The 11971-nt window shown below is 37.3% G+C and overlaps 2 protein-coding genes across 3 annotated transcripts; both read left to right on the top strand.

Annotated features, from left to right (window-relative positions):
• Window positions 1–2573: 2573 nt before the first annotated feature.
• Window positions 2574–11051, top strand: LOC110794549 (uncharacterized). Of its 2 annotated transcripts, none has more exons than XM_021999528.2 (11): window positions 2574–2887; window positions 3614–3833; window positions 5052–5144; window positions 5225–5326; window positions 5977–6144; window positions 6236–6324; window positions 6766–6887; window positions 7029–7213; window positions 7385–7669; window positions 8463–10013; window positions 10120–11051. In XM_021999528.2, exons 1-10 carry the CDS (start codon window positions 2748–2750, stop codon window positions 8982–8984), a joined length of 1926 nt encoding a protein of 641 aa, XP_021855220.1. In that variant the 5' UTR covers window positions 2574–2747; the 3' UTR covers window positions 8985–10013; window positions 10120–11051. The 2 variants fall into 2 exon arrangements, with proteins under 2 accessions (XP_021855220.1, XP_021855221.1); XM_021999529.2 differs by having other exon boundaries at window positions 2749–2887; window positions 3603–3833.
• On the top strand, window positions 10346–10921 carry LOC110794551 (photosystem II core complex proteins psbY, chloroplastic-like). Its single transcript, XM_021999530.2, has one exon. It carries the CDS (start codon window positions 10346–10348, stop codon window positions 10919–10921), a length of 576 nt encoding a protein of 191 aa, XP_021855222.1.
• Window positions 11052–11971: the final 920 nt, after the last annotated feature.

Genomic DNA, 11971 nt, shown 5'->3' with positions numbered 1-11971 from the left:
AGAATTCGTCTTGACGGGAGCCGAACAATTTAGTTCATTAATTTTCTGTAAATCGAAAATAATAAACGAAGTAAATTAAAATAATAAAGAAAATAAAAAATGATTTTAAGATAGAGAATCCTAGTGTGCTCCATCATTCAGAGGATAGCCTCATCCAGTTTGCTCAGCTTGTAAAACTAGATTTCGATGTAACCAACAATGCCGCGGCTGTTGCTCCACGGTAATACGGACTCGACCTACATCGATCATTCGGGGGAAGGCGGGACACTGCGAGGTGGGTAGTTTATCTGGGGCGGCTTCTGATCTAAGCCTATCGCCTACTTCCAACTTTCTATTGTGCCTTAAACAGAAGGCCAAAACAGCTTGGCTGCAAATGGGGGCGCGCTTCACGGAGTTAGTGAGGCGATTGAACGAACAGAAAGCGGTGAAGGATCTTCTTTAGCTGAACATGAGTTCGATTAAAGCTGGTCCGCGCGAATAATTCACCCCCGAGAGGTGGAACTCTTTGTTGATTTTCTTTCTTTGTATCATCGAGACACCCTGTGTAAACGGTCTTTAATGGAACTTTAACTTTAGCCGGCCGACAAAACAGAAAGTATCATGGTACGATCCATGAATCTCTCGGTTCGAGAAAGAACAATAAGAGGATCGATTCTCTAAAGAAAAGGTTACAATGACGAGGGAAAATAATATTTGAAAGAAACAAGAGAAGAAAAATAAAGGGAACGAAAGATGTAAACCAAAATAAAGGAAAAATATAATCTTTGAAAGAAAGAAAGAAGAGATTATAAAGGGGGAGAAAGAAGTAAAGCAAAATGTATCAACTTAGGGCTCCAACCCTTGACCTTCTGCAAGAAGGCTCATATTTTCAACAGCTACAATAAATCATAATTTATTTTCATTGTCTACTCTTACTAGTAATAAATTTTATAGAAACTCTCTGATTTGTAAAGGGGTCGAGTCTCCCTTGGATTTCAACGTAGATTCATCCTTGTACACAATTACATTTTATTCAAAAAAAAAACATCCAATTGCCCATTAAATTTGTTCCTAGAGGTCAGCTACTCCCCGCATTTGGTTGAAAAGGAGAAAAAAAAAACATCCAATTGCCCATTAAATATAATGAGATACATTTTAATTGATTTCTACTATTGATGTTCTACTTATATTACAGAAGTAAAATGTTAGTGTTGATCATATGATTATGTGTAATTTGTAATGTCTCCCTTTCTTACTTTTGATATGTCATAAACTCACATTCGTAATAGTTTGTTAATATTGTAGTAAATTTCAATAGTCAGTCATCAAGGGTTGAAACAAGAGCGAGTTGTCAAGGATTCGAACTCAGGTCTTGGGTACCACCTCTCAAGATTTTACTAAGGCTCCGTTCTATTGGACTTATTTTGACTGAACTTATATTATATGAACCTATATGAACTTAACAAACTTATATGAACTTATTTTGTCTGAAAAAACTTATTTGTGCGTGAAAATGTCTGAAAAATCTTATTTTTGTTGAACTTATATTATCTGAACTTCTTTGAACTTATTTTTTCTAAAATAAGTCAAAACAAGTCGAACAGAACTGAGCTTAACTAAACTAGTTGACATCCACTATTGTTTGTGTTATTGTAATAATTGTAATGGCCTTTAAAGACCTTATGTTGTTCTAGATAATATTATAGCATGTAGGTTGTAGGTGTGTAAAACCTTTTGTTTTTGTTTGTTAAGCCTATGTCAAAAATAAAATGTTAATTTTTTCCCCGTCATGCATGGTTTCCTATTGATGATTATGCATATTTTCAATTGATTTTTCGTGAGATGCTTCTTTCGATTTAGTTACTTTTTTAAAAAATGATTAAGTTTCCTAATTAATTTAGCCAGTGAATGAGAATTGAGGAATTGAGGTTTGTTGGTCTCCTAATTCTCATTACGTTAATAATATAAAAAATTTAAATATAAAGTAGCAGATTATAAAAGGTGAAGTCTAAAGTGATGTAACTATCATCACCATCAAATATGCCCCCAAAACCAACCATAGCCACCTTTTTTCTTTTCTTTGTAAATGCCATCTAGCTTAGTTGGTAAAGTTTGAGGTGTGGTACTCAAGACCTGAGATCTAATCTCGTCTACACCATTTATCGTTTTGACTTTCTGCCTATCTTTACACACACATAAAAATCCTTTAAATTAATTTCTGACTAGTCCTCCACCACTTGTATGTCGTAGCAACCTAAGACACATCTTCGCACTAACTACCTGCCGCATAATTCCCAATCTTCTCAATCTCCACCGCAAGAGCAAAAGCAGGGACGAAAGCCGCCAACGCCTAACGGATTAGGTAGGTTCAGACTGTATAGAATATGTCTACCATAGTTTATTTATTATCTACGGAGTATTCAATAGTTCACTTTGTAGTTTATACTACCTATAAAAGTCATGCGGAATAATTTTGCTAGAACAAGACCTTAACAAGTCACAAGACATAAGGTAATTCGGCAATTCAGTAACTTTTTCTTTCTTATCCAAAAATGCTTTTGTTAGGAGCACAAGTTCAAAAACAGCAATTCATCTCTTCAACTGTTGACTTGATACAGTTTCAGTAGTTGCGAGTTGCCACTGTAACAAACCGCACTTTCTCCTTTTTAATTTATCCTTATTTCTCTCTCTCTCTTTCTCTCGCTCGCTATCTTCTGAAAGTAGCTTTGGCTGGCGGCGAAAACAACGAAAGCCGAGCTAAATCGGAGATGTCAACCACCGGAGAAAGCTCAGAGAAGAGGGCACATCCTATGAAACTCGTCGTTTTGGCAGACTTGAATGTGGATCCTCCTGAATTTGAAGAAGAAGACATTAACCCCTTCATTCCTTCTGTTCCTCTTCCTCCTAGGTCTTTTTCTATCTTCTCTTTCTTGTACAAATTTCAATTAATCTATTTTGCAAAAAAAATAATTCTTTTTTGGATTTTCTCTTTTTTCCACTATTAGGGCAGTTTTCCCATTTATCAATGGGTTCTTTTCATTTTTCATAGTATTGATTAATTGGAAATTTGGGTTATTACCCAGTTGCTGAAACCTAATTTTTAGCATAAAAAATGGGGAGAAACTCAGGTTTGTTTGGGATTTTGGATACCCATTTGGAACAAGATGGAGTAAAATGCTTAAGCATGTTAAATATAGGTATTAATAATTAAGAGACTGGCTAAAGAGTGCATAAGAAAATGAAATTATGATAGAGATAATGCTTAAACATGTTAAATATAGGTATTGAGGTCTCTATGTTATGTTATGATACAGATAATGCTTAAGCATGCTAAATATAGGTATTGAGGTCCCTATGCTTGGTTCTTTTTGGCTTTGTGCCTTTGTTGTTCTGATTTTTTCCCCGGTGTACCGAGAGCCACAAAGAACAATGGTTTACTTCTGGACTGCCCTGAGACTTTAAGAACTCAGCTAGTATTGTTCTATTGTGATTGATAGATAGAGGTTTTTAAGGGCATGGATTATTCTGGAATATTCGATGTGTTATTGTTTTTTTCCGAAGTTGTTTTTGTTCAGCTATTTGCAGTAGAATTTGGTGAACAGTTTATTTGAGGGTTAAATTAGATTTCATGCAGGTTAATAATCAATGAGAATAGTCAGGAAAAGTTCCCTTTGTTAGTCAAAGAAAACAGTGATGTTTTAGAAGGTGAAGCTAAAAGGCTAAACAAAATGGGGAAGTGCCGTTCAAGATCAGGGAAAGAAGACCATCTTGACTGTGGGGTGGATGCTGAGGGTGATCAACATTCTCAAGGGACTCCATCATCCAGAGAAGAGAAAGTCAGCAGCCTTAAAACTGTGAGTTGATTCTTAATGTGTTAGTCGTTGTTGTTTTCAAGCACGCAATTTTTGAGCTGCAAGTTGTGTTGGAAAGATATTAGAAAGTGTTACTTTTACTTGTTCTTTGCGATTCTATTACTTTATTAGTGCATTCTTCACTTTAAGGATTATGATGTTGAAGGGTTCCAGGGAGAGACAAATACTTGTGTTAGATTTCTTGTCTTTGCTGCCGCTGGGTTCGTGGCGGAATCACAGTAAATGCCAAAGGCTGAAAATGTATATAATTGTGACACTGTATATAGGGCTGTAAAAGAACAATATCAAGCTTCTTTCAGGCTAAGCCTAGGAGACATCCCTCTGATGTTTCTTGAGCCTTCCTAGCAGCTTTCTTCATCTTCCTCATTTTTTTTGCTTCTTTGAGGGTGTTTCTCATGAAACATGCTATTACAACTTGGCTTTTAAGGAACATCAAGGTTCTTTTAGAGTAGGTGTCAGGTTTTTGAAGGTTTGTAGGGTTTTATAGCTCAGGTGGGTGGATTGTTAAGCCATGAAGAGAAAAGAAAACTGTGAAGTAGTTGTACACATTGTCTTGGTTTAGGTTTCTTATTTGTAGGACCCCTGTATCAATTCTTTTGGGTAAAATGATTACCTAGAAGCTTTTTTTTAAAGGGGATGAGTGATTACCTAGAAGCTAAAATACCTTAGATGTTGATTTCCGAATTAAAGATGTATCAATGATAAATCTTGTAATGATGAAACCTTGGATTGCTTCATGTGAAAGCACTGCGGAATCATCTCTGTTGGGTTTGGTGTAGAAATTTACAACTATGTCTTCAAATCTAGACCAAATAATATAATATGGATTAATATTTCCGTTCAAGAAAGAAATTATGATGGAAGTCTCATCGAGGCAGTATTGGAAATTTGGCAACTTGGCTATCAAGGAAGATGTTCAAGGTTATTTCAGAGTAGGTGCCATATTGTGAATTCTAAACCCGTAATATGGATTCTTCCTTTCAAGAAAGAAGTTGTGATCGAAATATCATCGAGGTAGTAATGTAGTATTGGTTTTTTTTCCAAATATATCTTGAATTCTAGACCCATATTATGGATTAAGACTTCCGTCAAGAAAGAAATTCTGATGGACCCTATAATGATTTTTAGCTATTGTATAATGATCCCTCGGTTACCTGCTTATTTCTGTTTATAACGTTACAAATCTTTTCGCGTCTGTAGGGTTTGATACATGTGGCAAGGAAAGCTCCAAAAAATGCACATGCTCACTTTTTACTTGGCTTAATGTACCAGCGATTGGGTCAGCCTCAAAAGGTTACTTTAACGTCTCAATTTTTTTTGTTTGAACTCAATATATTTTGCTTTTGCGATTAATTTGTAGAGCTGGTTTTCAGGCAGTGCTTGACTATGAGAAGGCAGCGGAGATTTTACTCCGTTCTGATGAGGAGATTGACAGACCAGAGTTGTTGTCATTGGTCCAAATGCATCATGCACAGGTTTTTGTTCTAATTTCTTGAACCCTGTTTCAGTTAAGAATGTAATTTACATTAAGAGTGTATTTGGGTAACGAATTCAGGGAGGGAAAGGGAGGAAGGGGAGGAGAGGGCAGAAAGAAAGTAAAGTTTCTCTTTCCAAAGCTTTCCAACTCAGTTTCTGTTCATTAACAGCTTGTTTGGCAGCTCTCTAGGAAGGAAAAGGTAGGGGAAGGAAAGTGAACTTTTTCTCCTGTTTTGTTACCATAAGATATAAGGGAGGGGAAGGAAAGGAGAGGGTTTATTCTCATCTCGCAATCTTAGGAAAAAGTGAGCGAGGGAGGAGAGACCGAGAGAAAATCGGATTAATAGAGCATAGGATTGGTAAGGAAAGAGAATGGTCTTTAGTCTTTACCCTGTTATTAAATCTTGTGTTCTCATTTTCTTCCAAATCTTTATCATGTTGGAGAGATTGATTTCTTAAGAATACAGGAAAAAAAAATTCTTCCATTTCTCTCACACCCATAATGTTCTATAAACCCTTCCCTAAATCCATGTATCCAAACAAGTTGTAAAAGAGGGGGAAGTTGGTCCCTTCGTATTTCTCCCCTGCCCTTCTCTCCGAATCCCTTATGTATACTTGTGCTAAAATCGCTGCATTTCCTGTTGTTCAGTGCCTCCTCCTAGAAAGTCTTGGAGAATATGCTTCAGATAAAGAGCTTGAAACTGAAGAGTTGGAAGCAATTCTTTTGAAGCTGAAGGAATCAGTGTTGTCAGATATTAGACAAGTACCTGTATGGAATACTCTGGGAATTATTCTTCTTAAAACTGGTCGTGTTGAGGTAGATTTTCTTATATTTAAAAGTGTGCTGTTCAGGAATTGTAACATAATTCTACAAATGATCTGATGTGTAATATTTTGCATGCTTTTAGAGTGCTACTTCAGTTATGTCTTCTCTTTTGGCCTTGGCACCTTACAACTTGGATTGCCTTGCAAATCTTGGTCTTGCTCATTTGCTGAGGTAAGGGAATAGACTGTCTCTTTCATGTGCTAGTGCTTACCAGTTCTTCTTTGCAAGACGTGTTCCAGTATACATGAGGTTAAATTAAGGTTTTTGTAGATTATGGAAACTGATTGTGGAGAATTTCCGTGTAAAGAATGTTGAATTTAATGCATGGATAAGTTTCAGACAAAAACAAAAAGAAAGAAACTTAGACTTTATACGTGATTGATGTCTTCATCCATTATGGACAGTTGGACATTATTGAATTATTTTACCCAGATTGTATATTTAAATGTCAGTGTCTTATTGATGATCCATACTTTCATGCGGTTTGCTTCTTGACTGGCTGTCTTGGTGCTATTCTTGTCAGCAACTAATATTCTTTTATTTATATGTACTATGTCATCTTATGATGCGGGTGTTCTAAGGTTTTTTTCTGTGTCATGTTCGTACTTTCAGTGGGAATGTGGAAGCTGCCTCAAAATGTTTCCAGGAGCTAATTTTAAAAGACCAAGGCCATCCCAGTGCTCTTGTCAACTATGCTACTATTTTGATGTACAAATATGGCTCAGCTGTTGCAGGTTTGAAATAACTGTTTCTTTGTTGCTTCTCGCTTTTGTTCAATTGCAAATCTTTTATGCTACAGTCTATTTTATATAGCTGTTATACTGTAGTCTTGTCGCCTGGTACCAAAATAGTAAATATCTAACTTTAATTGTCAGGGGCTGGAGCCAGTGCTGGGGAAGCTGGTGCAGAGTCGGATTCTGCAGCGGCAATCAATGTGGCAAAGGAATGCCTGTTAGCTGCTGTCAAAGCAGATCCTAAGGCAGCTCATACATGGGCTAATCTTGCAAATGCATACGATATTAGTGGAGATCATAGAAGCTCAAGCAAGTGCTTGGAAAAGGTGAATTTGACCTTTCTGATAAAATCAGTTCGTGTATTTTGGGTCTCAGATGTCTACTTTGAACAAGTCTATGTTGATATCCCGAAAGTATTCAGCTTCAGTAGTATCTGTGTTCAGGCCAAACTATTGAGTGTTTCGCAAGTGAATTTTAATGTTGCTTTCTATTTGTAGGCAGCAAAACTGGAGCCCAACTGTATGTCTACTCGATATTCTATTGCTGTTCATCGTATCAAAGATGCAGAAAGGTCACAAAATCCGACTGAACATGTATCCTTGGCTGGAAATGAGATGGCATCAATACTTAGAGAAGCAGATCCTATGTTGATTGATCCTCCAATTGCGTGGGCTGGACTTGCCATGGTTCACCAAGCTCAGCATGAGATTGCAGCAGCATTTGAAACTGAACAGAAGGAATTGATGGAGGTGGAAGAGCATGCTATTTGCAGCTTGAAGCAGGTAAATTCATAACCAATTTGGTGATATAAGAGCTGCTTGATGTGAAACTATTCCTGACTTTCTGTTCATATGCTGCGGTTATTATTATAAGTTAAATAAAAGTCTTCCAAGTTGTTCCAAATTTTTTTTTTTTAATTTTATTTTAAAGAAATGAACTAGTCAATGTGTTATCGACTTGGGATCTAGCCCATACATCACTCCTTTGGCCGACCTATAAGGTCTGCGTGTGTATGGCTGATATTTTGGTTTGCTTTCTAACTTTTAAGAACTTTTGAGGCCACTTTAAAATAGATGAACAAATCTATTGCAGCTGAATTCCTTTGAACCTTGTAATTAGTCAGTGTTACCCATAAACTACTGCTCCGCATTTAGTTATTCAGTAATCGTAATGTTTGATGGATAATTGGGTATAAACAATCACCGATTACAACTGCATTTGCCTCGCAACAATAAATACTTTCATGACAAAACACCTAGACCTGCTGATAAATTGGAAAATTGCTAAGTAAAGAATGCCTCCTCCCCCCAGTAAAAGAAGGAAAAAGAACAAAACTAGAGGAAAAAACTATTTTGTACCGATCTTTCCCGTCAAAAAAAAAAAAAAAAAAAAAAAAAAAAACTATATTGAACCGATTAAGTTCTGCAAAGAACCCTGGTTTTTTCCCTTTCTAGCAACACTTTTTGGGCTCAATGTTTTAAGAAACTACAAATAACTAGAGTAATTTAGATAGTGACCATTGTGGCTTACTGGCTTGATATGTAAAACTCAAGAATGCCTTCTCTTGTTCCATAGGCAATTGGAGAGGATCCAGATGACGCCGTGCACTGGCACCAGTTAGGGCTCCATAGTCTTCGCACCCAACAATTCAAATTGTCACAGAAGTACCTTAAAGTTGCAGTATCTCGATTTAGGGAATGCAGCTATGCCTGGTCCAACCTTGGCATCTCTCTACAATTAGCAGAAGAACCATCTCGAGCTGAGGAAGCTTTCAAGCGAGCCTTACTTTTGGCTACTTCTCAGCAAGCACATGCAATATTTTCGAACCTAGGGAATTTTTACAGGCAGGAAAAGAAATATGACAGTGCAAAAGCAATGTTCACAAAAGCACTTAAGCTTCGGCCTGGATATGCTCCTGCTTACAACAATCTAGGTCTTGTATTTGTTGCTCAGGGTCTGTTCGAAGAAGCAAAGTTCTGCTTTGATAAGGCTTTACAGGCTGACCCCCTTTTAGATGCTGCCAAATCTAACATGGTTAAAGCTTTGGCTTTGTCCAAGATATGCAAAAGTTTCCCTTCAAGTTTGTTGCGGGATTAATTTGTTAGAGGACATGGACTGTCATAATGGAGTGGGAAATGCATATATATCCAGATGGTGATGATTGGGGCATTTCGGGTTAAAATCACGATCCAATGAGAAAGTTTGATGGGTTTATCTGTAACCATTTCACATTTCCCAAAAGTTGGATGTCTGTTCGTCAATGCCGTAGCCTAAAATCTGCTATAATCTTCTGTTATCATTGGCAGATTACAGCAATGGTAATATCCTGCAAATTGCAGCTTCAGGGTATATACTATCATGCCCGGCTTGCTGAACACCCCACAACCTGTGCTGTGTGAGACGGAGTAACATATTTGGTTATCTTATGGGCCAAGTGTCGTGCAGCTCGGATGTGAGATTGTCATTGATGTAACTCACAGAAAAGGTTTGATGTTCCTGAGAAGGTGCTCGATCTGCGGCTCTACCTGCATTTTGGTGATTTCAGGGTTATTTTGAACTGAGATTTTGCTGACAGGAGTAGTGTCACACCAGCTCAAGGATAATCCTGTTCAGAGATAGTTTATACTTGCTAGCCTCCACATAGTCATGAATTGGAGGTTTTAGTGCTTTTTCCCCTGCCTTCTTCCTGTGAAGTCCCTCTTCAGCAAGGTTATATTCTGTCTTGCTGTTTGCAACTGATCCTGTATTTTTACAAGGGAAACCGAAGTAAAATACCAGGTCACTCCATCGTTGTATATAGAGATTAAAATAAAATTAACCGAGCATTACATGAGTCAGTAACATTTTCCCTCACTGTCACGGTTCAAGTATCCGAACTGGAAGTGAGATTTCTTCTCTTTGTGATATTTGCATTCATACAATTATAGCTATTGCTGTCAAAAAAATATACAAGGAGCTGTGATAAATCCATACCCAGTATGCCGGTATTGGTCTGCTTGCACAAAATCAGTATACACAAACAGTACAGAGAACGGTAACTTGGTTCGTGGTTCTGAATAGCGAGTTACCGGTTTCACCATTCATGTTTATGGATATTGGTCTATTGGATTGCTTGCACAAATCCAGGTAAGGGTTTGAGTGAGTTTCTTTTAATCCTCTGATTCAGCAGTTATTTGTTTTTTGTTTGACAGTGACTTGTTTATCAGTGACTTGTTTTTTGTTTTTTTGACAGTGACTTCCACATTTAATTTTGTGGATGTGATTTCATTTTGCATACAATTGATCAGTGTCCATACAAATGAAAAAGAAATTGCTGGAGACTGGAAAGAATTATCCAGAATAAGTGAACAACCCTTTTCGGATATTCTCGTGCTCATTACATTAAAAGATAACTTTCCCTCTTCTACCTCACAAAACTCGAAAAATCACCTGAATTTCTCTTTCATCTACTGTCCGCCATGGCTGCAACAACAACATCCTCCATAGCAATTCAAATCCCCAAATACCACTTCATCATCCGATCATCATCTTCAAAACCCACCTCAGTACCTGTTTCCCAGAAACCCTCTAATAAACCAGAAAACTCGTTGTCTTTCGCCAGAAACTTGGCTGTAGCTACCACAATCTTGTCACCCCTAGCCTCTTCCCCATTAGCCTTAGCAGCAAAGCAAATAGCCGAGTCACCACAGGAAGATAACCGAGGTCTCCTCCTTCTGGTGCCTGTTGCAGCTGCATTAGGATGGGTGGTTTTCAACATCTTTGGTCCTGCATTGAACCAGATCAACAAAATGAGGAGCGATACGAATGTGACCGTCGTTGGACTCGGGCTTGGTGGGTTGTTAACTGCAGCTGCGTCTAGTGCTGTGTTTGCGCCGATTGCTTCAGCTGCAAGTGAAGTTGTTGAAGGTGAGGTCGTTGCCGCTTCAGGAGGTGTTCCGCTTCCGTTGATTGTGGCTGGTTGTGTGGCTTTACAGGTGGTGTTGTTCAGTACTATGCAATCAAAGTATGAGAAAGAGGGGGGTGCTAGTCATTAAAATGTGTGGATTCTTGATTGAAATTTAATCTTTGTGTATTAATGTATATCATCATGATGTAGCGAAAAATAACTTGAATGTATCTACATTGAATTTGATATTTGAATCAATGGGATATGATTTTATGGGATATGATGTTGCCATATTTTGTTATTTGATGGAATTTTAGCTCTCAAAAATAAAAATCCCTAAAAATACTGTTATGGTACGTATACAAGGCATCTCATGGTTACTGATACTTTCGTTTTATAAATTGAACAAAGTTCAAACTTATACTTCGTTTAAGGCAATTCATGATTACTTCAAATTTATAAATTGAACAACTTTACGTCCTGAAAAACGTCATACTTCTCTTTTGCCCACCAAAGACAGAGGGTCCGGTACTGTCTCCGAATTCTTCAAGAATCTCGTTCAGAATGATTTTGTAGACCAAATTGACTTTCTAAAACCTACTTCTATAAATAGAAAGGTAGTTGACTCCCCAAAGCTTATGGAGCTTTTGAGCTTAAGCGAAGCTTTCGATTTTCTTCAAGTTTTAGTTGGATTGATCATCCTCCATTTTTCAGGTGTTTGCGCCCCCTTCGCTAGGGTTAGCCTCGACCAGTAGGAAAATCATGATTTTATAATAAACTTGTAATCCAAAACCATCTATATTTTCTTAAAGGAATTTCAAACATAATCTTACAAACCAATCATTGTATTGTTTTTATATTCCATATAATGGAGTTGACATGGAGATTACGAGTATTCTAGAAATGAATATACTCCTCCAAATCTCCATGCTTTGACAAATACAGGAATGTTTATTTATTAACTGTTATTTCTTTCAATTAATACAAAGTGGACCAATAAGAAACTTGTGCATTTAATAACCGTCAATTTTTGTGCAAAAGTCCAAGTTAAGTGGAGTTACGGTTACCCCACCTATCCTCTCAAGTCTAAAGTAGATCAGAGGATCCTTGCCTATGGAAAGTAAAAATGCCATGAAACTCCCATGAAATATATTTTTCTTACCACTTGACTCTTCTCTTGGCTATAGTTCGTCAACCA

This window comes from Spinacia oleracea, chromosome 1 (assembly GCF_020520425.1).
Source record: "Spinacia oleracea cultivar Varoflay chromosome 1, BTI_SOV_V1, whole genome shotgun sequence".
Classification (NCBI taxonomy): domain Eukaryota; kingdom Viridiplantae; phylum Streptophyta; class Magnoliopsida; order Caryophyllales; family Amaranthaceae; genus Spinacia; species Spinacia oleracea.
This window is presented reverse-complemented; position numbering and strand designations above follow the sequence as displayed.